This window comes from Oncorhynchus tshawytscha, linkage group LG01 (genome assembly GCF_018296145.1).
Source record: "Oncorhynchus tshawytscha isolate Ot180627B linkage group LG01, Otsh_v2.0, whole genome shotgun sequence".
Lineage (NCBI taxonomy): Eukaryota > Metazoa > Chordata > Actinopteri > Salmoniformes > Salmonidae > Oncorhynchus > Oncorhynchus tshawytscha.
Genome location: NC_056429.1, coordinates 18474808 through 18499383, shown reverse-complemented (window position 1 = coordinate 18499383; position 24576 = coordinate 18474808). Strand labels below are relative to the sequence as shown.

The window sequence follows — 24576 nt, the reverse complement described above, 5'->3', positions numbered from 1 at the left end:
GGTTCGCTAATTATTTAAGACTTGTATGAAAACCGTATAGTGCAATGTATTGGATATTAAACTACAGTACTGATTCATTTATTGATTTCTAGCTGTTATTCTAGTGTAAATAGTTTATATTAATTGTCCGTATAGCATGGGTATTCAAAAACGTGCTGGTTTTCTGTTCTACCTGATAATGAGGTGCACCCACCTGGTGTCCCAGGTCTAAATCTGTCCCTGATTTAAAATGGAACAAATCCAGTGGAACACCCTTCGAGGTCCAGAGTTGAGTTTGAGGGATGTATATATTTTTTATATTCTGTGTTTTGTCTGATTGTGAACTACCTCTACTACCTGCTGTAGTGCTGACACTGCCCTCTAGGCTGGGTGTGTGTTACTGCCTCCCCCATGCTGTCACAGCATGCCTAGCCTAGTTCTTCTCACAGTGCCAAGCCATGCCACACTGTGTGGGGTGCAACAGATTCCAGTCAGACCAAGGAGACACCGGTCATGGCTTGCTGTTTCATCACAATACATAAGGTAAGCCATTTCACTTCATACATGATAATGTGTTCATACTCTGTGTGATGCCTGTTTAGAGTATGGAAGATCTCCATCCCACTCTGACTGACTGTCCAGGTGTGCAGTGTAGAAAATTTAAAAAGTGTGTAGGCCTGTTAGAAATCAGTCAAAATGCGTTGTCCTTATAAGAGATATAAAGCCGAACGATTTGATTTTGACTGGTGTCTTACACGCCACCTAAGAAGCGTTGGTAAAAGTGGGATTAGTATGACGAGGTGAGGCATGTTCTGTAGTCTTACCTGTAAAAGGTACAGGTATTCTAGTACAACGTGAAAAGGGGGAGAGAGAGATTGAGAGTCTAGGGGGTTACTGGCAGCCCCTGTGTCCTGGAATGTACCAAGGCTTGTTTTTGGGGTGGGACACTATGACCTCAGGCTATGGGATGGGTGGGTGCGATTCGGTAGAAGAGAAAAGACGAAGGTAAGAACTACAATCAGTTCATGCCCAATTAATATGGACTCTGTTGTCAACTGTACCCACAAGCAAGACGATGAAGTCAAGTGCTCATTTTGATTTATGTCATTGAGATGACAAATGTCCATTCTTGATCGCAGACAAATCTCTCTCTTATTTTTCTCCCCAGAGAGGAGAGCAAGAGAAACATCTAGTGGAATGCTGTTTCTTTAAGAGAGAGAGAGGGTGAGAGAGAGCGAGAAAGGGAGGGACCTCTTTGCCCTCCAGAAACCAGGAAGGGAATTGAGTTGATCTGCTGGCGCTTGGTTAGCGCATACGGGGCTTTGAGCAGCACGACAGTTAGAGAGAGAGGGAGGGAGAGGAGGGCTGACCCATAACAAGCACCACCACGGCCATCGCAGGTGAGCTAAAAGCACCCCCGCTTACACCCCGCTGTCCGCCCAGGGCCTGTCGACCGGAGGGAGCAGGCACAGAAGGAGAGGAGAAAGGAATGAGGGAGGGGGACAGAGAGAGAGAGAGGAGAGAGCAAGAGGGGAGGGGGAGGGGGGGTTGTCGCAGACAGTAGTTATGGATATGTTTTTATTCCTGATAAAATACTTATCTGATTCCTGCTTTTTCCTTTTTGGGGATGATTCAGTTTTATTTGGTGTGTGTGAGGCATTAACTTTTTGGGCAGGTGGAAGCACTTAGAGGATGAGGTGGATGGGATGTTTGGGGGTGGGGGGGGTTCTGAACAAGAGAAAGGAGGAACCAAAAATAATTATGTAGAACAAGGTACGATGACAAGCAAATGACAACTTTTCAGAATTTGTCATTCACTAAGAAATCATGCTTGGAGGGAAAAGTTATGAGCAATGTGTTTAAATATATTTTTGCTGGGTTGGTCCTTTCCTCCTGGTTTGGAATTGATCAGAATAGAAATGAGTCTTTAATTTGGTCAGGCCTCTTGAAGTGTGTTTAAAACGTAGACAGAGGGGTAGTCTCACTGAATACAGTGTTTGGCTGTGACGGTTCTGGCCGAGAGCCTTTTGTTAGTATGCAGCACGGCCCTGTTTGATGGCTGATCTGTACTTTTAATACCTGGCATCCTGCTAGCAACATACTGTAGTGTATAATTCTGCCCTGAGTGCTTACGTTGGAACAGGCTTGGAGCAGTGGGGGTGGCGAGGGACGGAAAGCTGGGACTCGTAGTTCACAGCAAGGGCTGTGTAGCAGGTCAAATAGCATTTAAGGACTCTACATCCCAGAGTGCCTTGCCCTTGGCCATACAGAAAAGGGAACAGCTGCCAGCCTATCCCAGCAAGGAGGTGTGGTGAGTGAGCGGCTGTCAAGCCAATCACAGACGAGGAAGATATGCAAGAGCAGTGGGCTGAAAATAGAGGGGGGGAGTAGGTGTCTGCTTGTGTGGAATCAGGCAAGGGCTTGCCTGTATGACTAGGGCCACTCGGAAGTTTCCTGTCTGCAAAAGCTCCAGTACTGAGGCAGCAGGCAGGGCCCTACCCAGACACGGAGACAGGAGAGCCGGACAGGGCCTGGGGAAGGGACACGTGCTTCTGCCCAGCTGGTAAGAGCTCAAACTGCACTCTCTCCCCTGACACTGAGGAAAGAGAAAGGAGGAGGAGAGCTGAGGAAATAAATACCAGGTTCTCTCTCTCTCGCTCTGTGTGTGTGTGTGTGTGTGTGTGTGTGTGTGTGGTGTGTGAGAGAGAGAGTGGGATGGGGCTTCAGAGCTCCTGACCCACTTGCAGATAAAAAACCAATGAAAAGATGGTAAATAGGGCACTGTTCAGAGCAGGTAGATCACATCATGTTTATAGAGACTGTTGTCTTAAAGATTTGGGAATACACACTGACATTTTAACACCTTACTTACTGGGATGAGTTAAAATGAGGATGATCTAAAACAATGTGATTGTGTGTAATGTTAATGGTTATTAATGGTGTAATGGTTATTAATGGTGTTATTAATGTAATAAGTGAGTCTGCTACAGATGATATCTCCCTCCTTACCCTCAGGCACAGCTGTGACATGATGGAAGAAAATGTGACACCTCTTGTGGACAATTTCCCCTCATTAGTGAAGTGTAGAGAATGAGCCGCCACTGGAAACTTTGCCCACTGCCCTTGGGAACTCCTGTATTAGTTTATTAACTTTCAGTTGTTCTTTTCCCCGGCTGCCCACACCCTCCTTCAGTTGTTCTTTTCCCCGGCTGCCCACACCCTCCTTCAGTTGTTCTTTTCCCCGGCTGCCCACACCCTCCTTCAGTTGTTCTTCTCCCCGGCTGCCCACACCCTCCTTCAGTTGTTCTTCTCCCCGGCTGCCCACACCCTCCTTCAGTTGTTCTTCTCCTCGGCTGCCCACACCCTCCTTCAGTTGTTCTTCTCCTCGGCTGCCCACACCCTCCTTCAGTTGTTCTTCTCCTCGGCTGCCCGCACCCTCCTTCAGTTGTTCTTCTCCCCGGCTGCCCACACCCTCCTTCAGTTGTTCTTCTCCCTGGCTGCCCGCACCCTCCTTCAGTTGTTCTTCTCCCTGGCTGCCCGCACCCTCCTTCAGTTGTTCTTCTCCCCGGCTGCCCGCACCCTCCTTCAGTTGTTCTTCTCCCTGGCTGCCCGCACCCTCCTTCAGTTGTTCTTCTCCCCGGCTGCCCGCACCCTCCTTCAGTTGTTCTTCTCCCCGGCTCACCTCAAGTAGCCCTCTTGGCATTGTGTGATTTGTGTCACAATGTATTTTAGCCTACTGTCTGTCTCTGTCCTGTCCGTCTGTCTGTCCGTCTAAAGACGTTGCAGGAAACATAACTCATTCTAATTCACAGATGCATATTTCTGGCAACCCATACTTGTTGGACTTGTTTTGAAGTGTGTGGGTAAGAGAGAGAGGAAGGGGCATATTGTATTGTAATAAAGACACCCACAACTGAGAGGTGTTTAGATAGCTTTCAGAGGCAGTGTTTTTAAAATGATTCATCTGTCAAATGTCAAAGTGTTCTGATGTTACTTTTGCTACCCCTGAGTACCAATTGCAAAAGGCTGCACTTACTTTCAGCCTGAATAAATTCCACTAAGAGGTTAAGTCGGGACGCTCCATGTTACCCACAATAGCATCCAGGGGAATTGCAGGGGACTTCAGTGGCTGTGGGTAGGCCCTAGACACCACCCATCAATTTGGCGGTGAGCATGTTGAATACAGTTTGATATTCTTGTATGTTGTGCACCATAATGCCCCAAACTAGCAGGTCCACAGTGACAGGAGGAGACAGGTTGCATGCATGCTTACTGACAGTCTTTGGAAGGCCTCATTTTGGGGTAATGTTGCTTTTGGGTGGTGCACTGAACTATAATCTGCCCCATTTATTAAGGGGGAACTCCCCTTGTCAGCAGCAAAATGTCCCACTGTTCTTGTCCCAAGTAGACAGGCACACAGACATGGCTCTGTCTGTTGTGTTGTTGTTGTGGAGTCTGGGGGGAGTGATAGGGGCTGTCCTGGGCCTGCTGGGTTATGAAGCAGCTCACATAACCTGATCAAATTAGAGGCTGAGATGCAGCCAGGGTAAGAATAGGTCGTTGTGTTGTGAGTGGGACTTCACTTTTTACACTTTCCTTTTATGCGGTGGGTTGTCTCCAAGATGTCACACATTTTTGTCTGAGTAATCTATTGTCTGAGAAATCCCATGTTGACCTTGGTACTACGTATGGAGAGAGGAGTGTTCGCTTAAGTCTCCTGTGATCAGAGGGTAGCATATGACAATCTCATGGCTGGTGAGTTCCTGTCTCATTTCCAGACGTTGTTCTAGCCTTCTCAGCAGGCTGAAGGGGATGTGGGCGATGTGGTTGGCCAGCAGGGGCACAGCGCAGTGCAGTGTCTGGAAGAGAGAGAGAGAGAGGGATGGTCATCTGATAACAGAGCGGGTTCTGTTACACGCCTGTCACAGACACACAGGAAGTCCTCTGCACACAATGCACAGCCGCCTGCACAGAATGGCGCAGGGCTGAGGGCTACTGCTGCTGGGCCTGGCTCTACTAGGGGTGCAGCTGATTTTTGTGCTACTGTGAGTTTGGATCCACTACTTCCTGACTGACAGCATGGCAGCGTTAGGGAAGTATAGTTCCAGCAGTAGAAGAGGTTGTGTCTCTGTTTGAAACGGTGCTGCCAGATTTGCAAGTCTGTTTCTGGACCAGCTAGCTCAGGCTGGAGGAGGGAGGCAAGGAAAGCCAAGTAGAGTTTGGTTTACTTTACTTTGCTAGGAGAAGGGGGATGGTACTGTAAACCCATACAATAGTCAGTTATTGATTCCCGACAGTGGCTCTCCAGCTATCTCTTGATCTCTGGGGTAATGGTACCCTTAAAGAACTTAGACCTTTGATATGAAATCATAAAAATCTCCCTCTTCCTCTTGCACTTAACCTTTATTGACAAACATGATATAAGGACTTTATATAATGGTGTCTAACCCCTCCTGCAGTGTGAAGGGTTAGTTTCTTACAGGGGCTAAGAAAAGGTTTCTCGAGTCTCAGACACTTTCGAAGTGCATTAAATTTACAGTATTCCTTGGGCTGATGTCAAGGTTGTGAGTTTGTTTAAGATTGCCTCGCCCACTACCTTTCAGTCAGGGGCATTGTGTCTGATTCTTGGCAGCCGTCTGCCGTGTTTCAAGTTGAGCAGCACAGCCCCACCTCCACTTTTATCAGTTGTTCGCCCTCTTCCTGTTCAGGACCTATCAGGCTTGTTATCCCGGGAAGCCTGGCAGAAATGATTCACACAGCCACACTAGGCCAGGCTCAGCCTCAGTCAGAATCATGTTCTTCTTGGAACTGGCCTGCCCCCCTCCTCCCCATAGTATTTCTGATTATCCTGTAATATCCTCTGTGACATGACCTTGAACCCTGGTGACCCCAGTCCAGGGATTCCCTTTCTCTGGGCTCAATCAACAGGGGGCTGGTCTTAGCCCGTGACAGTCAGCCAGGAAAAGACAACCTGTTTGCACTCTGCTGTCTAACTATATCACCCACCCTATGCTTCTATGAGTTATACCCTAGTCTACTGTAATTGTTCCAGTGTGGTTGGAGTTAAATTATTCACAGATATACCACTGATCCCCCACACACTTGCACTGCTTGTTCTGCTAAGGATGCTTGTTTTCTGGTTTCTGTGTTGCTCCCTTCAGCAGGGAAACAAAGAAGTGTGTGGTTGACTGCTCTTCAAAAGCATCATAGCAAAACACTCAGTTTCAGCGACTTTCATTTTGGTCATGTAAGGAACACCTGAGCTTGTCGTGGGTAAGGATGATAGTCATTTTACTCCAGGAATGAACGGTATGTGTCAGACAAAGACTGTAGCTTCTTTGATCCTGGTCCCAGTTGACCTGAGATTATATTTCCAATATAACGCACCACCCAGTGTATTACAGGTTTTATAACTACCAGTATAACCACACGGTGTCACTGTATTGGTCATTAAATAAGAAGGGTTCTATCTAGGACAGAAGCCCATTTATCACAGTCAGGTGTTAAAAGCCAAATAGACAAAGTTCAATAGAACTGAAACAAAGTCGATGTTCAGCTCAGAGTGTCTTGCATGGGATCGTCCCCGAAATCTAATCTTGATAGCTGTTCTCCACGTTTGCTGGGCACGCATGGTGGTGGTGGGGGGGGGGTATGCAGCAGTAAGTAGTGGTTTGACTTGCAAAGCAGAACCCTGTGCGTGCAGAGTAGGATCTAGTGAACTAGGCAGGCAATGCTGGATCGGTGGTGGCCCTGGGGACTGAGACGTTGGGGACACCGTGTGGCACTGTGGCCGCTGTCACCCACAGCCATGAATAAGTGATAAGGAATGTTTCAAGCCATGAGTAGGTGTCAGGATCAGGTTTGTTTGCACTGTTGTTTCCTCCTCTTTCTCTCTGTGGGGCTCTCTGTAGGTTCATCCTGGCCCCGGCCTCTTCTCCTCTCCCCCTAGCGCCTGGGTACGAGACAGGACACCTGCATGCCTCAATGGTGACTGGGCTGTATGAGGTAGCCTATGAGACTGTTTTTAACTTCTCTCAGCCTCCACAGATCTGCATGTGACCCAGGGTCGGGCGTGTATGTCCTGAGGATAATGTGTAAGCAGGTTTGCACCAGGGGCCAGCCCAGCAGCTTGGTGCAGTAAGCAGCAGCATCAGTGAGAGCAGGTTGACTTGGCTGAGGTCTCTGTGGGCTCACCCAGGATCTATTTCCACACTGTGAAGGACATGACCGTTAACCCTGCGGTTGCCTTCTCCGACTCTCTCCCTCTCCCCCCTCTCTCTCTCTCGTCTCTCTCTCTCGTCTCTCGTCTCTCGTCTCTCTCTCTCTCTCTCGTCTCTGTCCTCGCTCCCCTCCCTCAGCATATTCAAATGAGAGGTGGAGGATAATCAAATGTTCCCACGTCAGACAGGGCAGTTTTATCAGAAAAACAATGGGAGAAGTTGTAGTGGCGGTGTGGTCAGGTGCATATAAAATAGTAGGGGGTTAAAGGAGAAAGCAAGTGCTCTAACTTGGCTTGAGCCGAAATGAAAGGGCATTGTGTCATGAATAAAAGACACAAACTACTCCACATGGAACCAAGTGGGACAGTATTATTTCCATTTGCAAGCTTGTTTGTTTTAAGATTACCGCAAGACAGATGTACCGGTTTACCATAGTAAAGCATTTAAATGTCACACATTATGAGATGGCATGATTGACAGGTCTTGTTAAGGATTTTTCCTCTTTGTTGAAGGAGTGGAGTTAACATCAGAGAAAGTGCAATTAGGATTCTAGCACTACCCAGAGTTGACTTTTCAGAGAGCGTTACCGGAGTATGACCTGTGGTTATTGTTGCTGCGGTGCCAGATCTCTAGGTGTGGAGAGAGGCGTTGCTTTGTGAGGAGGTGTGGGAGAGAGCCAAGCAGGGGAGAGGAGAGGAAGCCAGGTTGAGCACAGCTAGTGTATATACCAAGAGGCTTAATCTGAAGGAATGTCATTTGAATGCGTTGCTCTTATAGAGAATAATCCCACTTGCCTCACCCCCTGCTGGGTCTCCCTGGCAGATGGATAAGGGTGGGGGGGGCTTTATTTAATGTGTGTGTGTGTTTGTCTGCGCTTGTGTAAGTGTGTTTGTAAATGGACAAATCAGGAAGGACTTGCGTTGCCGAGCCCCCCTCCCCGCGCATTGCAAGCTGCAGTCGATCATTTTAATCTTACCCACCCCCCACCCCCCACACACACACACACGTGAGCGAGGGGACAGCCTTCCTGAAACTTGGCACACAGTACAGGGTGGGGTAACCGGCTCAGACCGGATTGACAACCTCCCTTTTTAATACCTTTCCCTCGCAGCTTGTGCGTGTCCTCCTCCTCCAGTGAGGTTTTTCCACGGGGTCTGTAACCCCCGCCCCACTCCTCCCCCTTTCCTAACTGACACAGAGCGACGCACAGGCTGCTGTACAGTCCCGGCCCTGCTCCTCCTCCCAGCATGCACTCTGATCCTCCCTGCTCTCCCTCAAACTGCCCTTCACTCTCTCTCATGGTAATAGGTTCAGCAGTGGGCCAATACATCCAGCATTACAGATACAGCATGGATGACAGCTATTTCAACACTATGTATTGGAGATGTTGGCCAAAAAGGATGTATGCCATAGCTATACTGTAGATTCTATTAGATTGGTCTGTGAAGCCAGTATGTCGGCCAGTAGCTGTTTGTCAGTGAAATCAATGGTATCTGTAGTGTTTGTATGTTGGTGATGTTACAACATGGCTCACCTCCAGGCCCTTCAGGCTCTTTAATGAACTCTGGGGCCTGGTGTTGTAGAGGATTGTAGTGATGGGCTATTGGCAAGAGAAATCAGCCGTTTTGAAAACTTTCAGGTCTTCAGCTAAACTGGCCAATAGGAACTGACATGATTTAATAGTGATTGATCTACAGTATCAACTTTTATACCACGTTGGTTCTAGGGCTGTGAAGATACCAGCATCGTAATGTTTTTTTCCATGGCAAAAATTAAAACACGAAGCAGTTCAGTCTTTGGTCCTTTTAAAAACATTTTGTGGGCTATAGTTTGGAAAATAATTAATCTGACTCTGGATGACAACATAATGATGTTTGTTTCCAACATTAGGGTTTTTCCTTGCCATTACACATAAACGAGCATCGCAATACTGGTATCGTCCCGGACCTAGTTAGTTCAACGTAATTGAATTGAATGGACGTGGAATAAACACTAATTCAACCAGTGTGTGCCCAGTGGGTATTAATGACACGCCACATTATTGTGGCATTAGTGAGCAAAATTTCAACGCAATATTATTTTCATGTATACTCTCAGGTGTGAAGGCACTTTAAATTACTTTCTTACACAATTTCTGAATAACCACCAGACCTTACCCTGAGGCACTTCTTATATATCTGGGTGGATGGAAAAATTACAGAGAAAAGATCATTTAAGAAGATCATTTGAAGATCATTTACTGCATTTCTATATAAGGAGAAAAAAAAGTTCAAATGCTGTTTAGAGAACAGCAAAAACAAGCTAGTGTAGGTTCATTCACCTCAGTCCATCTAGAAACACACAGCCTATTAGGAGAGCAGGCATGGTGGGGGGAGCTATAGGATCATGGACTCATTGTAAAGACTGGAATGGCATAGATGGAACGGTATCAAACATATGGAAACCACATTGTAGACTCCGTTCCAGTAATTAAATTCCAGCCATCACAATGAGCCCGTCCCCCTATAGCTCCTCCCACCAGCTATTAGCTATACCACTGTAATGTTATACTCCTGAAATGGGGGAAATATGAGAACTGAATCACACTGACACCTAGCATCAGCGACTGTTCAGTCAGTTGTAATGATGAATTGCATTAGATCATCAACTCTTTACATACATATCTCTTTTCTCAAATGACGTAGCGTTCACATGTGTATTCCGAGCCATTACTAATCAAGCTCCGCACAGACAGACATCAATGGAGCACATAGATGATCGTATTATCAATTATTAGACTATTACTTACGGGGCCTCCAAAGTGGCGGCGTGGTCTAGAGTAGTCGCTACAGACCTGGGTTCGATCCCAGACTGTGTCCCAGACGGTTGTGACCGGGAGACCCATGAGGCGGCACAACAATTGTTAGGGGAGGGTTAAGCCGGCCGGGAGGTCCTTGTCCCATCGCAGTCTAGCGACTCCTTGTGGCGTGCCGGGTGCATGCACGCTGACTTCAGTTGCACAGTGTTTCCTCTGACACATTGGTGCGACTGTCTTCCAGGTTAAGCGAACAGTGTGTCAAGGAGCAGTGCGGCTTGGCAGGGTCGTGTTTCAGAGGACGCATGGCTCTCGACCTTGGCCTCTCCCGAATCCATACTGGAGTTGCAGCGATTGGACATGACTGTAACTACCAATTGGATATCATGAAATTGGGGAGAAAAAGGGGTCAACAAATAGAATATAATTTACGATTCTGTATTAATATCAGCGATGTGGTGGTAAAAAATGATGGGTGAACTATAAACTCCATGTGCTGCTAAAATGGCAAATCCGGGGGCGCAGGCGAACATAACGAGCAAACCACTGTTCATGATTCCATTCTTTTGCAAACGAGCAGGCGCGATTAGAACTCAGTCCTATGAATAATATAAATGTTCTGAGCTTTGAGCAATATTTAGATTGATTTCCTTTGTGTACAAAATATATATTTGTATTATTAAACTTTTTTTCAAATTCGAAAAAAATACAGTGGTCCGGACCTCGGTGTCCTCAAATGTTTGTAGTTATGGCCATGTACGTGGTGCTATTACCATATTGCTACTGTAATACCTACCAAATCCCTAGGACTTTGGGCTAGGAATTGAATTGGGCATCTGTGTATTGTGTTTTAAAGACTGAGAACTGATTCTCCCCTCCTTTTCTCCCCCTCTTCTTCCTCCCTCAGACAGGCAGACGGACAGACGGCAGGACGGACACGCGGGCGGCGGCTGTGATTGGCGGCTCTGCGGCAGGCTGGTGGAAGATGTCGTTGGGAGCCGGCGGAAGGGGCGGGCGGCGGCTCAGGGGCACTGGGGGTGGAGGAGGAGGGAGAGGGGAGGTGGCGGAGGAGGGCCTGGTGGGCATCCCCTTCCCCGAGCACAGCGCTGACATCCTGGGCAGCCTGAACAAGCAGCGCCTCAGCGGCCTGCTGTGTGACGTGCTCCTGGTCAACCAGGAGAAGGAGTTCCCCGCCCACCGCTCGGTCCTGGCCTCCTGCAGCCCCTACTTCTACAAGCTGTTCACCTCTGGTCCAACTGCCGACCAGCAGCACGTCTACTCCATCGACTTTGTGGCGGCCGAGGCCCTAGGCGCCTTGCTGGACTTTGCCTACACAGCCACGCTGACCGTCAGCCACAGCTCCGTGGGAGACATCCTGGCCGCTGCCCACCTGCTGGAGATCTCGCCCGTCCAGGAAGTCTGCACTCACCTGCTGGACACCAAAGTGCTCTCCCCGCCGGTAGGCTGGTCATCGTGACAACGCTAACTTACCAACACTCCGTCAGCAGTCTCTGTCTTACCATTACATCACAGGCCTCGCATCAAAATATGGTCACTTAACAAACCTTCATATCCAAAGTTTCTGAAAGTTAAAATACATGTATTCAGTATGGCCTCTGTGGAAACCAGTCAAACCACTCTTGTTTTGAGTTGTTAAAACTATTGTGTTGCAAGTGCCATTCTGGAGCTCCATCCAAATGCGCCACCACAGACCACGTACCACACAACCTCATCGCGTCACGCTAACAAACTAACACTCAGTCATCGGTCTTTGTCTGGCCATCACATCATGCTCTTTATTAGTGTCTCTCTCACACACTGCCAAACACACATCCACACCCTGGGGTCACAATAACACTGACCTCAAAACATTTACCCATGCTAAGCCAACACCAGTCTCTGAGTCTCAGGACAGGGTGCGCTTTCACAAGCTGCATTCTACAGACAAAACCTATCGCAGTTAAGCTACAACATTTGCATGGCGGGGAGCGTGTAGAATAGCAGTAGCATGGCCATGTTCATAGTCATATATGTTTCTGTTGTGTGAATATGATATGCATGTGTCCACTCACATTCTATTAGACATTGTATGAGTGTAATGGAATCCTGTTTATTTTTTTGTAGGCGGGCAGTGAGCGAGGAGAAGAAGAGGATGATGATGAGGAGGAGGGGAAAGGTGGAGGAGGAGAGGTGGAGCAGGGGAATCGGCTGCGGGCCCAGGAGTATCTACAGTACTTCCAGAAAGGGGCCCACTGGAGCAGCAGCTGCAGCACGCCAGAGCTCAGGGACATGCCCACAAACCTGCACTTTAATCATGGCAATGGGGCCCAAAGCAACGGGGCCCCCGGGGGCCCCAGAGAGTACTACTCTCCCCTGGACCTCGCCCTGACCCAGGCCCCCACACAGGACCCTGAAGATGAAGAGGATGAGGATGAGGAGGACGAAGGGGAAGTGGAGCACTCTGAAAGTGGCAGGGACATGCTGGCCTGGGCCAGGGGTAACGGAGGGGGGCCAGGGGCCTCTTTCTACGTCCCAGCCCAGAACGGACATTTTTACCTCCCAACGAAGCCCAAACTGGAGACGGAGGAAGAGGGGGAGGAAGAGGGGGGGCGGGATGGAGAGAGGGGCTCGGCCAGCGCCCTCCTGCAGAAGATGATGGACTCCATCGAGAGGCAGAAGGAGCGGGCCGCGGCCGGGGAGGAGCTGGGGGAGGGAGAGGACCCGGACGTGGAGTTTTACTTGAATTACTTTAACAGCACGCAGCACGAAGATGCCGCTGCCGCCGTCTCACAGGGACTGCTGCCCCTCTGGACGGCACGGGGCGGCTCTAGCCGAGAGAGAGAGAGGGGGGGAGGAAAGGGAGGAGAAGAGAGAGGGGGCGGAGGGGAGAGGAAGATGCGCTCCAAGGCCTTCCAGAAGTGCCCCATCTGCTCCAAGGTCATCCAGGGTGCAGGCAAGCTACCCCGCCACATCCGCACGCACACGGGAGAGAAGCCCTATGAGTGCGCCATCTGCAAAGTGCGCTTCACCAGGTACGCCCCAATTAATGCATTGACCACCCATGTCACATCTACTCATGGTGAGGAGGCGTGATGGAGCAAAAACAAGACCACTGTTGTCCTACAGCCAAGGACATTCTTACTTAGTATGAGCTATGTTAGCTTAGCCAAATGTTTGCTCTCTGTCAATTAATTAATTTACTAATGTACTATCCTGAAATTAAAGTGAGAAACATAGCTGAAAGCATAGTAAACTATTTTTTTTATTTAACTAGGCAAGTCAGTTAAGAACAAATTCTTATTTTCAATGATGGCCTAGGAACAGTGGGTTAACTGCCTTGTTCAGGGGCAGAACAACAGATTTTTACCTTGTCAGCTCGGGGATTCTATCTTGCAACCTTTCGGTTACTAGTCCAACGCTCTAACCACTAGGCTGCCTGCTGTCCCCTATCTATGTGGTAATGTAAATCATTTTGCCAAAACCTTTCTGGAAAATGTTAATCAGAGATGAACATGTTTGATATTTCATCTAGTGGAGGGAATCAGGGTGTCATGAAGATGTGTTTTATAAAGACATGGCTCATGGCAAAGTCCTGGAATGTTAACAGGTGGTATAAAAGAGGGTTGTGACACGTTATCTAGGAGGGATCTGCTGTAAAGTTTTCTGTTCTGATACTGACGGGGATTACAAGCCAAGCGGTGCCCTATCTGTGCCAATGCCGGAATTTGAACTTGTGATCCCTGGTTTTGTTGATTATTGCCCACGACAAAACCAACTGGACCTCTCTCCTCTCCCAACCGACCAGTCCTCTCTCCCCCTCCCAACCGACCAGTCCTCCCTCTCCCCTCCCAACCGACCAGCCTTCTCTCTCCCCTCCCAACCGACCAGCCCTCTCTCTCCCCTCCCAACCGACCAGCCCTCTCTCTCCCCTCCCAACCGACCAGCCCTCTCCTTCTCTCTCCCCTCCCAACCGATCAGCCCTCTCCCTCTCTCTCCCCTCCCAACCGACCAGCCCTCTCTCTCCTCTCCCAACCGACCAGCCCTCTCTCTCCTCTCCCAACCGACCAGCCCTCTCCCTCTTTCTCCCCTCCCAACTGACCAGCCCTCTCCTTCTCTCTCCCCTCCCAACCGACCAGCCCTCTCTCTCCCCTCCCAACCGACCAGCCCTCTCCCTAAATATCCCCTCCCAACCGACCAGCCCTCTCCCTCTCTCTCCCCTCCCAACCGACCAGCCCTCTCCCTCTCTCTCCCCTCCCTCTCCCAGTCCTTAGCCAGCTAATGAAATCTGTCTGCTCACAGTCAGGCTGCCCAGCTAGCTACAGGCCAGGGTGGACTGCTAGATTAGCGCGCTGTGTCGCTGGTCTCCCTGTATTTTAAGAGCACTACCTCTTCCTTGAATCTATCTTCTTAATGAATGAGTCAATGGACTTGCATTGGAAATAGATGCACACTGGAAATACCCAGGACTAGGGTTGCAAAGGGAGGGTATATTACTGGAAATGTTTGAAGTTTACCAGAAAGCTACCAGAATGTTGGTAACTTTCAAAGAATATATTGAATTTTATCAAATGACATCTAGTGGGCTTTTGAGGTACTTCAGATTATCACAGGTGTGTGTAATTATCTCTGGCTCTCTTGTGGCCTTATCACATGTCAAATATATTTTTAAAATAAATACAGAATAATGACAAAGCTGTAATACATTATTCTGAATATAAACCATCACCTTAGAATTTAATATGAGGGTTTCCACATGAAATATCCTTTTTATATACATATTTTTATATACCCTTTGCGCAGGCGGGCGAGCCTGATCTAAATGTGCTTGCTTCTAAATGCAGCCTATCGGTAGTGAAGTGGGAAGCGGGTGTTGTAATCTTAATCCTATTTGATCAGGGTTACGAGTGTGCTGCTTTCGCACTGTAATAAACCACTCCTGTCCTTTAAATATTTCACCCCGTGTCACTGTATGTGTGTAACCATGGTAGCAGTAGTGCCCCTATGTGGCTTGTGTGGGTGCTAAGTAGTTCTCTTAACTCCGGAGGTTTGTTTAGGTGCACTCTGGGTGCTAAAGGGCTGGATGGCAGAGAGACAGATATTATGACTGGGTGGGTAGGTGAGGGAAGCTGAAGGACTGATTCAAATCCAATGTTTTATTGTCACATGCGCTGAAATCAACAGGTTTAGACGTTACTGTGAAATGCTTACAATGCTGTTCAAGAAATAGAGTTTAGAAACTAAAGTGAAAAATAAAATAAAAAGTAACACAATAAAATAACAATAACATGGCTATACGTATACAGGGTTACCGGTATCGCGTCAATGTGGGGGGGTACAGGTTAGTCAAGGTAATTTGTACATGTAGGTTGGGGTAAAGTGACTGCATAGATAATAAACAGTGAGTAGCAGCAGTGTAAAAACAAAGGGGGGGTCAATGTAAATAGTCCGGTAGCCATTTGATTAATTGTTCAGCGGTCTTATGGCTTGGGGGTAGAAGCTGTTTAGAAGCCTTTTGGTAGCAGAGAAAACAGTCTATGACTTGGGTGACTGGAGTCTTTGACAATTTTTAGGGCCTTCCTCTGATACCGCCTAGTATATAGGTCCTGGATGTCAGGAAGCTTGGCCCCAGTGATGTACTGGGCCATACACACTACCCTCTGTAGTGCCTTACGGTCGGATGCTGAGCAGTTGCCATACCAGGCGGTGATGCAACCAGTCAGAATGCTCTCGATGGTACAGCTGTCAACCTTTTTGAGGATCTGGGGACCCATGCCAAATCTTTTCAGTCTCCTGTGGGGGAAGCCTTAATTAATAAAGTAGAGGGGCCTGAACTTGGCACTAGTAAGGTGTACAGCTAGCTGTCCTACTTTTACAAGATAGCACTTCTACAGACTGTAATCCTAAAGTGTATGTTTTGTCTTCTAGTTTAATGTCACTGAAAACCTGCTGCTGATGTTTTAAGAGGACCTATTGACCCAATGATTAGTCTCTGACCCATTGATTAGTCTCATTTTTTAGGGTTTGTCCAAAAAAGTGACAAGAGAAACCAACGCTTCTGCAACCCTTAATCTAAAATAAAGGTTCAATAAGAAATATACACTTTCGTTCACAAGCATTTTTGTTTAATTGAGTTTCTTTCCACTTTCCAGTGTTATATGTGATATTCTTTGAAGGTAGCGGCCCCAGAAATAGATTTCCCCTGAACCTAGCCACACTGTCTGTGAACGTTGAGCTCCGGGCCAGGTCTCTACATGTACTTTGAGAAATGGTGTAGATAACTGTAAGTGAAAAGTGTGAAGTAAAAAATAGTTCTATAAGCAAAGAATCCTCAATTCCAGCATGGCTGGAACTTTACAAGGCCTTTCTTCCACAATATCCACACTTAAGACTGTGTGACCACTACTATTATTTTCCAAACTTTTGTATTTATTCATGGCCTGTCCTCAGATGACCTTGCTGCCATGGCAGAGTAAACAACCTGGAAGAGGTCCATTAGGTGTTATAGTGAAGGAGATAGACACAGGGAGACAAACAGCCTCCATAAGCACATTCACCCTGGACAAACACCCTACTTTAAGATCACATAACAATATGTACTGTAGCCTATGTTGCAAAGTAGTGGAACATTTACTATTTTCTTTCAATGTCAACACAGACATGTTTTAAATTGTCATTTTTCAAGATTGTGATTCTTAGCCTATTGTTTGGTTAATGGTTGTAGTTTGCTTCTTATTTTAACGACCCTTGTTGCTATCGGAGTTCCTACTGTACTAATCAATTCTGTTGTTTTTCTGTACTGAGCCTCTGTGTTCTTCCTCCGCAGGCAGGACAAGCTCAAGGTTCACATGCGTAAGCATACGGGAGAGAAGCCTTACCTGTGTACGCAGTGTGGTGCTGCGTTCGCCCACAACTACGACCTGAAGAACCACATGCGCGTGCACACAGGCCTGCGGCCCTACCAGTGCTCCAGCTGCTTTAAGACTTTTGTGCGTTCAGACCACCTGCACCGCCACCTCAAGAAGGACGGCTGCAACGGGATCCCCTCCCGCCGCGGCCGCAAGCCTCGTGTGCGGGACCCCGGGCTCCTGGAGGTCCCTGTGGGGCTGGCGGGCCCCGGCCCTCGGAGTGGCAGGGGGAGACGGCGCATGGAGGCGGCTTCAGCTGCGGCGGTGGAGGGGGCCTCCAGGGCCCATGCACACAGTCCTCAGCCCCAGGAGATGGCAGGGGAGCCGGGGGACTGAGACCGGGAGGGACGCTGGACGCCATATTCATACTGGGACCCTGAGGGGCCGCCACCGAAACCAAGGGAGAAAAGAATGCGCTATGAACAACGGCAAACAAAATAAACATAACAACTAACTATTCCTCTATATACCAAATCAGGGTGTCACCAATCTAATATTTTCTGTTTATTTTATCCCTTTGCTTTAGGAAACAGAGTAGACACACACACACGAGTCAGCGTTCTGTTAAAGAGCAAAGAACGCTTCAAATCACACCTCCATGATGTCTCCTTTCTGGGTCATTTCTGTCTCATTTGGGTTTCTGTACATTTGGCAAAAGTGCTTAAGCTTATGTATAACCAAACAACAGAAAAACCTGAGAAACTATGCAGTTAAAATAGATTCTATTGGTTTGTAGCCTTCAAACTTTGAGGTGTCCCACATCTATTGGCTGCTGCATTGGTGAACGGAGTGTGATCTCTCATATTCAGATGGAAAGCAACCGATCTTTTTCTATTCTTTTGCATTTCTACAATGTACAGTTACTATAGAAATAGTAGTATTGTCAGAATATGACAATATATGCAAGATTAACTCAACCACACCTCTGATGCAGAAATAATCATTGTTTTCAAATGCTCCAGAAAGAATCAGACAAGGATTTGATTTCAGTGTCACTTACTCTTTAAAATATATTTTTAAATCTATGGTTCATCTTTTTAAAATGTTAAATGTCGAGTTGAATCCACGTTTGGGGGGGCTCTTCCATTGCAGGGGTAAGGACTGCAAGAGCAGGGGGTGTGTTTCTAAAGCACTACTATGGTCATGTTGCCAGGTGACCACGTCATTGACTACCAATCACAACCCTGACATTTCAGCCTTTCTATTTTCTTTTTGATTTGTCTTAATTTTTTTCCATTTGTTTGTTTCTTGTTTGAGTTGACTGCTTCGGGTACTTGACACTTTACATTTGTATACATGTAGATACGTTAGGCGGTGATTATATTGGTCCCTTTTTAATGCTGAGATATATTAGCCTACCAATTGGGGTTTCCTTCAGCTTGATGTCAGATTTCTCACAGAGTGAAGCTTGTGGGTGAAAGAGAAAAGAAACTTTATGAATGTTAGAGTATATTGAATTGAGAAACCCATTGGTCCTAAACTTAACACCTGATTGAGATTTGTAGAGTTGCTGCCCAAAGAAAGAAGAGTTACTAGCTATGTGCTTAACTTTGTGCAGTTCTGACAGAATCTTCCCTGGCGTGAGGAGAGAGGGCAGTGTCTAACCAACAGCAGGTTGAAAGAGACCAAAAGCAGGGATAGACAGAGATGAGATGAGCACCTTTTTTATACGTTTGCACAGCTTTACTAAAGATATCCAACAGAGAGATGTATATTTAAAGGGGGTCGTCAGGGAAAGGAGGTGTGTAATAGTGCGTATTCCAATCTTTTTTTTGTCCTGGGGACCACGAAAACCACGAGGCAACCTGTGTGGTGAAGAGAGCAATAAATACCTGTCCAAGTTGGGAGGCCAAATAAGTGCGCAGCTGGGTGTTGGGGGATGGGTGCCGAGGGGAGGGCGAGTGGAGGGGGATTTCACAATGTCTGTTGCATTCCAAAATATAATCTCCTCGGCACAGCCATGTTTCCAGGCAGAACGGGTTCAAATCAGGCCTTCTCTCTCCCACTTTAGTCCTCCAATGCCCCAAAACCAGCCTGTGGAGTGCAGGGTATTATAGAGCCCTGGGTAGAGAAGGTCTACTCAGTGGCTGACTGGACTGCTGCTGGGTGTTTGTGTGTGTGGCAGCCAGGGTCTTTTCTCTGGCCACATCAGTGCAGTGTGACTCACTCACAGACGGGCTGGGAGTGTCAGCAGCTCCTCCAGTTGTGGGCACGTTCAAACACGCTCCCCAAACTGCTGGCGCACTAAAAACCAGGCAGACACTAAAGTGGGCGAAAAACACGAGGGCAGCCACTAGGTGTTGCTCTACAGACTTATGACGTGTGTTCAGTGTGGGCCACTGGCTCACATACATCTGGACATGTTTGTCTTGGTCAGTACACTCTTAACCACACAGAGGAGAGGGTGCCGTGCCAGTGACTTAGATCCAATTCCCCTGCCATTGCTGCAATGCGGTGTCCTGAGTATCAGTCCTTTGCACCTTAATGGGAAAGAAGCAGGTTCTGAATGCACTTTGTTACTGAGAAGGGCACTTTTGTCAAAGAAACGGGTACTTTGAAACAAAGTAAGGCGAATGAGCTAAATATCCCCAACGCAAGTGCTGCCGTTAAAGCTTGTTTTCTGGTTTTGTTCAGTTTTTGACGACAAGCTGCCAAAAAAGAAAGAAATGTATGTGCGTTTTGGATCTCTTAAGAGAATTCAGGCAGGTTCAGAAATTAACATGTTGGGTTTTGTGACCATACAAACTTTTAAAAATACAAAATAACCCCATGTAACTGATTGCACTTGAAGTTAAGTTTTGGTAAAAAACAAATATATATATATAGTCTATATTCATGTCTTAATGCAGAGCAGGGGACGAGTGGAGGGGGTGGGGCCGGAGTGTGTGTGAGTGGTTGTGCATGGCTGGAGGGTCTCAGGGCAAGCCTGGATAAACAAACTATCTCCACCCATCTGTTCACCAGCTCCCCTCTCATAGCTCCACATATTATCGCAGGGAAGAAAACACAGTCAGACACCAACTCCAACTGCACGGCAGTTCCATCATACACATACTATTTTCCAAGTAGTGGCTAACTAAGGGGTGTGTGTGTGTGAGTATACTTGAAACATCCACACACCCTAAACGATCTTTTCCATAGCTTTTCACCGCTTTGTATTCTGTTGCAATCTTTATTTCCCTGGGATTTGTTATTGAGCAGTTTGACTCGTTTTAGATGAATGTATTCATTAGTCTGTCAGTGTGGACATCTACAATGATCAAGTCAAATACTAGGAGGTAGTAAGGGGTGGTTGATATGTATAGCCTGAATGCCAGGAGCTCGGTGTAGGGTCATGTATATGCACAGGTCTGATGAAAGCCATAGTTCGGTAAGGTGTTAGGCTTCTAAGTTACCCCTCCCAAGCATATGTAACCATTTAAACGGGTGACGTTCTTGGGCCTTAGTATTGTGATTTCAAGTTGTATTCCTATTTTATTTCTTTATTCTTTGGCTAAGCCAAAATTGACCCAGATTGCACATAGGACACTCTTATAGAGATATGCCCTAGTTGCTCTTCATGTCTGGTGTATAATATGAAGGTATGAAAGTAATCCCAGACATTATATCTAGAATGAGACCGCCTCTGACCAAGCCACACACCAACGAAGCCCACCCCCTCGATATGTATGCAGCAAATTGTGTGGAATCATACACAACATTTACTTGAGTTCACATTTCTCCCTTTATTTCTGTGGACTTTACAATGGTGGAGATGGAATAGCTTGTCCTTTATGTCTTTATGTAAAAAAAAAAAAAAAACATCTTAAAGGTTCTGCTACAGCATTCCTTCTTTTTCTAACCAACTTTATGGCTGTTTTTGTGTGGGTGGGGGTCAGGGTATGGGATGTGGTTTAGGGAGGGTGGGGTATTTTATGAGGTCGGGCAGAGGGGTGTTTTGGGTGGGGTTGGGGATATAAAGCCTGATAGCACTGGAAATAGTGCTATAGCTGAGACAACAAGAGTTTGCACTAAAGTCATGTCCTTGTCCTGCTAAGGGTAGGAGGGCATGAGACCTCAGCAAGGCCCTTGAGTTTCCATGAGCACAGAGTGTTACACACTCAGCGGTCCAACACACAGAGGTCATCCATTCCCCTAACCAGCAGACTTGATCATGTAAAGGTTCTTCTGAGAAGTATACCAACATTAATTAACCAAACCAAAGCAGAAAAAGACTTTGATAAGTCATTGCACATTTAAGATGTCTTATCATGTTGAATGTATACAGCAAAGCCTGAAGGTGCTTTGAAAGTTGTAGAATAGTTCACACAGAGGAGACTAAAGTCATGTAACTACAGCGAATCTGAAACTCTCCCTCCATGTTTGAAATGTTGTAAACATTCAGACCCTATATATAACTTATATAGCTACCTCTGGGAGGTAGTATGACAACCCTCTGAGCAGTGTGTTCAGCAGCAGTGTCTAGATAAATTCAGGTGTCCTTTAGGTAGAGTGAGTGTTCTCTGGGACTCTGTGGCCTTGTCTGAGGACTAAGCTTTGTTTAATGGGTCGAGTAGCAGTCTGGGGCTCTGTTTGTCTGTCTCGCCAGGTGGACATGGGATATGGGTGAGAACGGGACTTAAAACAGAAGGAAAGCAAGAACCCCTCCCTCTTTTTAATTGTCGAACACCTTAATCTAATTTCCTAATGGTTAGTTAAAACATGTGGATGTTGAGGAGTGTGGCTGAAAATCTCTGGTGAGCCACTCTCAATCAAACTCCCACTGTATTGTTTGATCAAACTACTATGACTTACTTCTAAATGTAAGAAGAGGTGAACCTATGAACTAATTGTTCTACTGGTTGATGTTGTGGTGTAGTTCTCTGCTACTTCCTTGCCCTATGTTCCCATGGTCCCACTCCTGGTGAGACCTCCCAGGCTCAGCCCCTGACCTCTGTTACTCCGACACACGCTACACTGACAAGGTGTCTCACAACTCCTTCAAGAAAAGACTTATTGTTGGTGTTTATCCAAATCGTCCGGATGTTTTGTTCCTAAGTTATTAAGAAAAAGAAAAGAACATGTCTGAAAGCATTAAAAACTACGCAAAACATTTGATAACAATTATAACTGTAATAATCATAGAACAGGAGTGGGTAATGGTGGTGGAGGATATGTTTTGTTAGTGGTGCTGCACACCTGAATGTCCAGGCTGGTGAAGCACAGCAAGCTGAGGATGACATATGTAGTATGGCACAATGCACAGCGTGGCTCTGGCACTGGCACAGCTATCCCTGGGGCCTATTAGAGGCTATTGGCTGGTTGGTCGGCCAGTTTACTGTAGGAGTCACTATCTACATCAGTGGGGTACAATGGTTTGCAAAAAGTGGGAGAGACCAGATCAGGGAAGTTGTGCTGTGCAATGGTTCAGGTTGCCCCTTCTTGTTGTGTTTCACTGGGAATTATATGATGTAGCAAAATGGTGGGCGATATAGGGGAGTCACAGAACTGGTGATGGGGAAATTACAGGGGAATGTTGATTATCTACTTTTCTGTTAGTGCTTCTCAGGTGGAAAGCAACACTGCAATGCATTGCGTTTCAATTTCTGTTTCTGTTCAGTTTGTGATTTGACCCCAGTAACATCCATTTGTACAATTGCCAAATTGTACCAATGTTTAACAAAATGGTTCCCAGAACGCAGAGCGGGGAAACAGTTGGTTCCCCATTGCCATGTGACTGTGACCCCTATTGCTTTACCTAATGTTGATTCAATGGCTTGTCTGTGGGAGGGAGAGTGCTGAGAAGTCTGTGTTAATCAGGTTGAAACATGCATAAAAGTATCTGGGTATGAGAAGCACAGAGGGGAGGGGAGAAGGGTGGGTTCTCTCTCCAGACCCTGGTTTCCATATCTCTAAAGACAGGCCTTTGATTAGAGATCACAGGCCCTCAGCAGGGGAAGCTGAGGGAGGGAGGGAAAAAGAGACTCACTTGTGGTTTAAAGCCACCAACCAAGAGAGAGGATACATTCCATAACTTCATACAGTAATTCCCGCTTTTGAGTCTTGGCGTGGGGAGACGGAGGGGGTAGAGGGAGAGGAACAGTCAGCGTTTTACAGCCGAGTGTTTCAATCTGTCTATCCTCCTACCACCCCCAGTCTGACAGACAGACAGACAGGCAGGCAGTGAGCTCGGCCTCTCGAGGCTTGGCCGTCCGACTGCCTGTATGTCTCAGCTTCTGCGATTGTAACAAAGCACTTTGCGAAAGGCCATCCAGAATATTGTTTGCTGTTTTTTGGGGGTTATTACTATTGTTATTATTGTTTATTCTTGTTGATATTTTTATTTCATTATGGATTTTTATTTAAATGCAAAGCTACATGAAAATGAGAACTTGAATATTTGATATTTGGGTTGAAGTCCATTCGAGCTACCGCCCCAAATAGGCCATACATACACCTCTGGCATACACACAGTCTCAGCTAATAGATGCAGCTCAGTGGGGATACACTCGGAGTGAAAGGGTTTTAAGGCAAGGTCTCCTTCATCTCCACATACAATCTCTTTGGAAAACAAGTCATATAATCTCATTGGGAGAGTTGCGCTGCACAGAAACTTCCATAACAGTTGAGAAGCTTTCTGAGAAGGCTAACTGGGTAGTTCTACTTAATGTCAAACATGCAGTACTTTGTAGGTTTAAAGCTCATTTATTTGTATTTCTCACGTCACTTACACATACTGGTTCATTAATGTATGTGGTGTCTCTTTGCTGTACAATAGTGCCCCTTGTGTAGCTAGAGTAAATTGCTGGATCTGGTATCCTCAAATCATTCTGAGACATGAAAATAGGAACAACCAAATTTTTCAGTCAAATCTAAATCAAATTTAGCAAAATAGAGTAGTATGCAGACATGTAGCAGAAGTGTGAGGGAGAAGAGAGTGACTATCCATTGTAGATTGATTTCTAACTGTAAAAATCACTATCCATCCATTCTAGTTTAAAACGCTGGGGCAGCAGAGTACTCCCTGTCTGTCAGGCTTGGATGCTAAAAACCCTCCTCTTCAGAAAAGTCCTTTTCATTAACATTGTCTGTCAGTGTATTTTGGAAGCTATGCAGGGCTATGCAGGGGATAGGTGGTGCTGGAGAATTTGCACTTTTGGCTACAAAAATAAATTGTATTGTATATGAGACCACTAAATCCACACCGTCTAAACCATATAATTCCATTTGTTTTGTTCTGTTTTTCTCTTTGTAATATATCCCAAAATGTCTGGCGTCCTTGGTTGAAAGAAAATACGATCTTTCTATTAAAAAAAAACAATGGTTGTGACTTGTTTGTCTGCATGCACATGTTTGTTTATAACTAAGAATGGACACTAGCAAATGCATTCAAGAGCAAGCCTCTGGCGATTGTCATTTTGAATGTCAGGCAAATGGTTTCTGTCTCTATTATTTTGCCCACACACTAAAACCACATCAGATAGCCTTCCCAAGTATACGTTTCTCATCCAATATTGTCTAAAAACAGCTAATAGTACTGCAATAGTTTGCATAGTTACTGAATATGTATTTGTACATTCAGAATGTTTTGCATTTCATTATTTAGTCTAAATCTGCTTCACTTTAAAATCGTCCCACTGAAAAATACAGCAATCCAACCTGTTTGTGAATTTTTAATAATTAAGAATATTATAAATTA

The 24576-nt window shown here is 46.4% G+C and overlaps 1 protein-coding gene across 1 annotated transcript; it reads left to right on the top strand.

The window, feature by feature from the left end:
- Window positions 1-370: 370 nt before the first annotated feature.
- LOC112231294 (zinc finger and BTB domain-containing protein 7A) lies at window positions 371-24207 on the top strand. The gene is made up of 4 exons (XM_024398014.2): window positions 371-522; window positions 10901-11452; window positions 12118-13025; window positions 16817-24207. The coding sequence occupies exons 1-4, from the start codon at window positions 493-495 to the stop codon at window positions 17232-17234; spliced, it is 1908 nt and encodes a 635-aa protein (XP_024253782.1). The 5' UTR covers window positions 371-492; the 3' UTR covers window positions 17235-24207.
- The last annotated feature ends 369 nt before the right edge of the window (window positions 24208-24576 follow it).

Bases quoted from the DNA above. Each gene is read 5' to 3' on its own strand.
- LOC112231294 (XM_024398014.2), top strand. From the start codon at position 493: ATGGCTTGCTGTTTCATCACAATACATAAG. The intron at 11,453-12,117 runs GTAGGCTGGTCA...ATTTTTTTGTAG, and splicing joins CCAAAGTGCTCTCCCCGCCG to GCGGGCAGTGAGCGAGGAGA. The intron at 13,026-16,816 runs GTACGCCCCAAT...CTTCCTCCGCAG, and splicing joins TGCAAAGTGCGCTTCACCAG to GCAGGACAAGCTCAAGGTTC.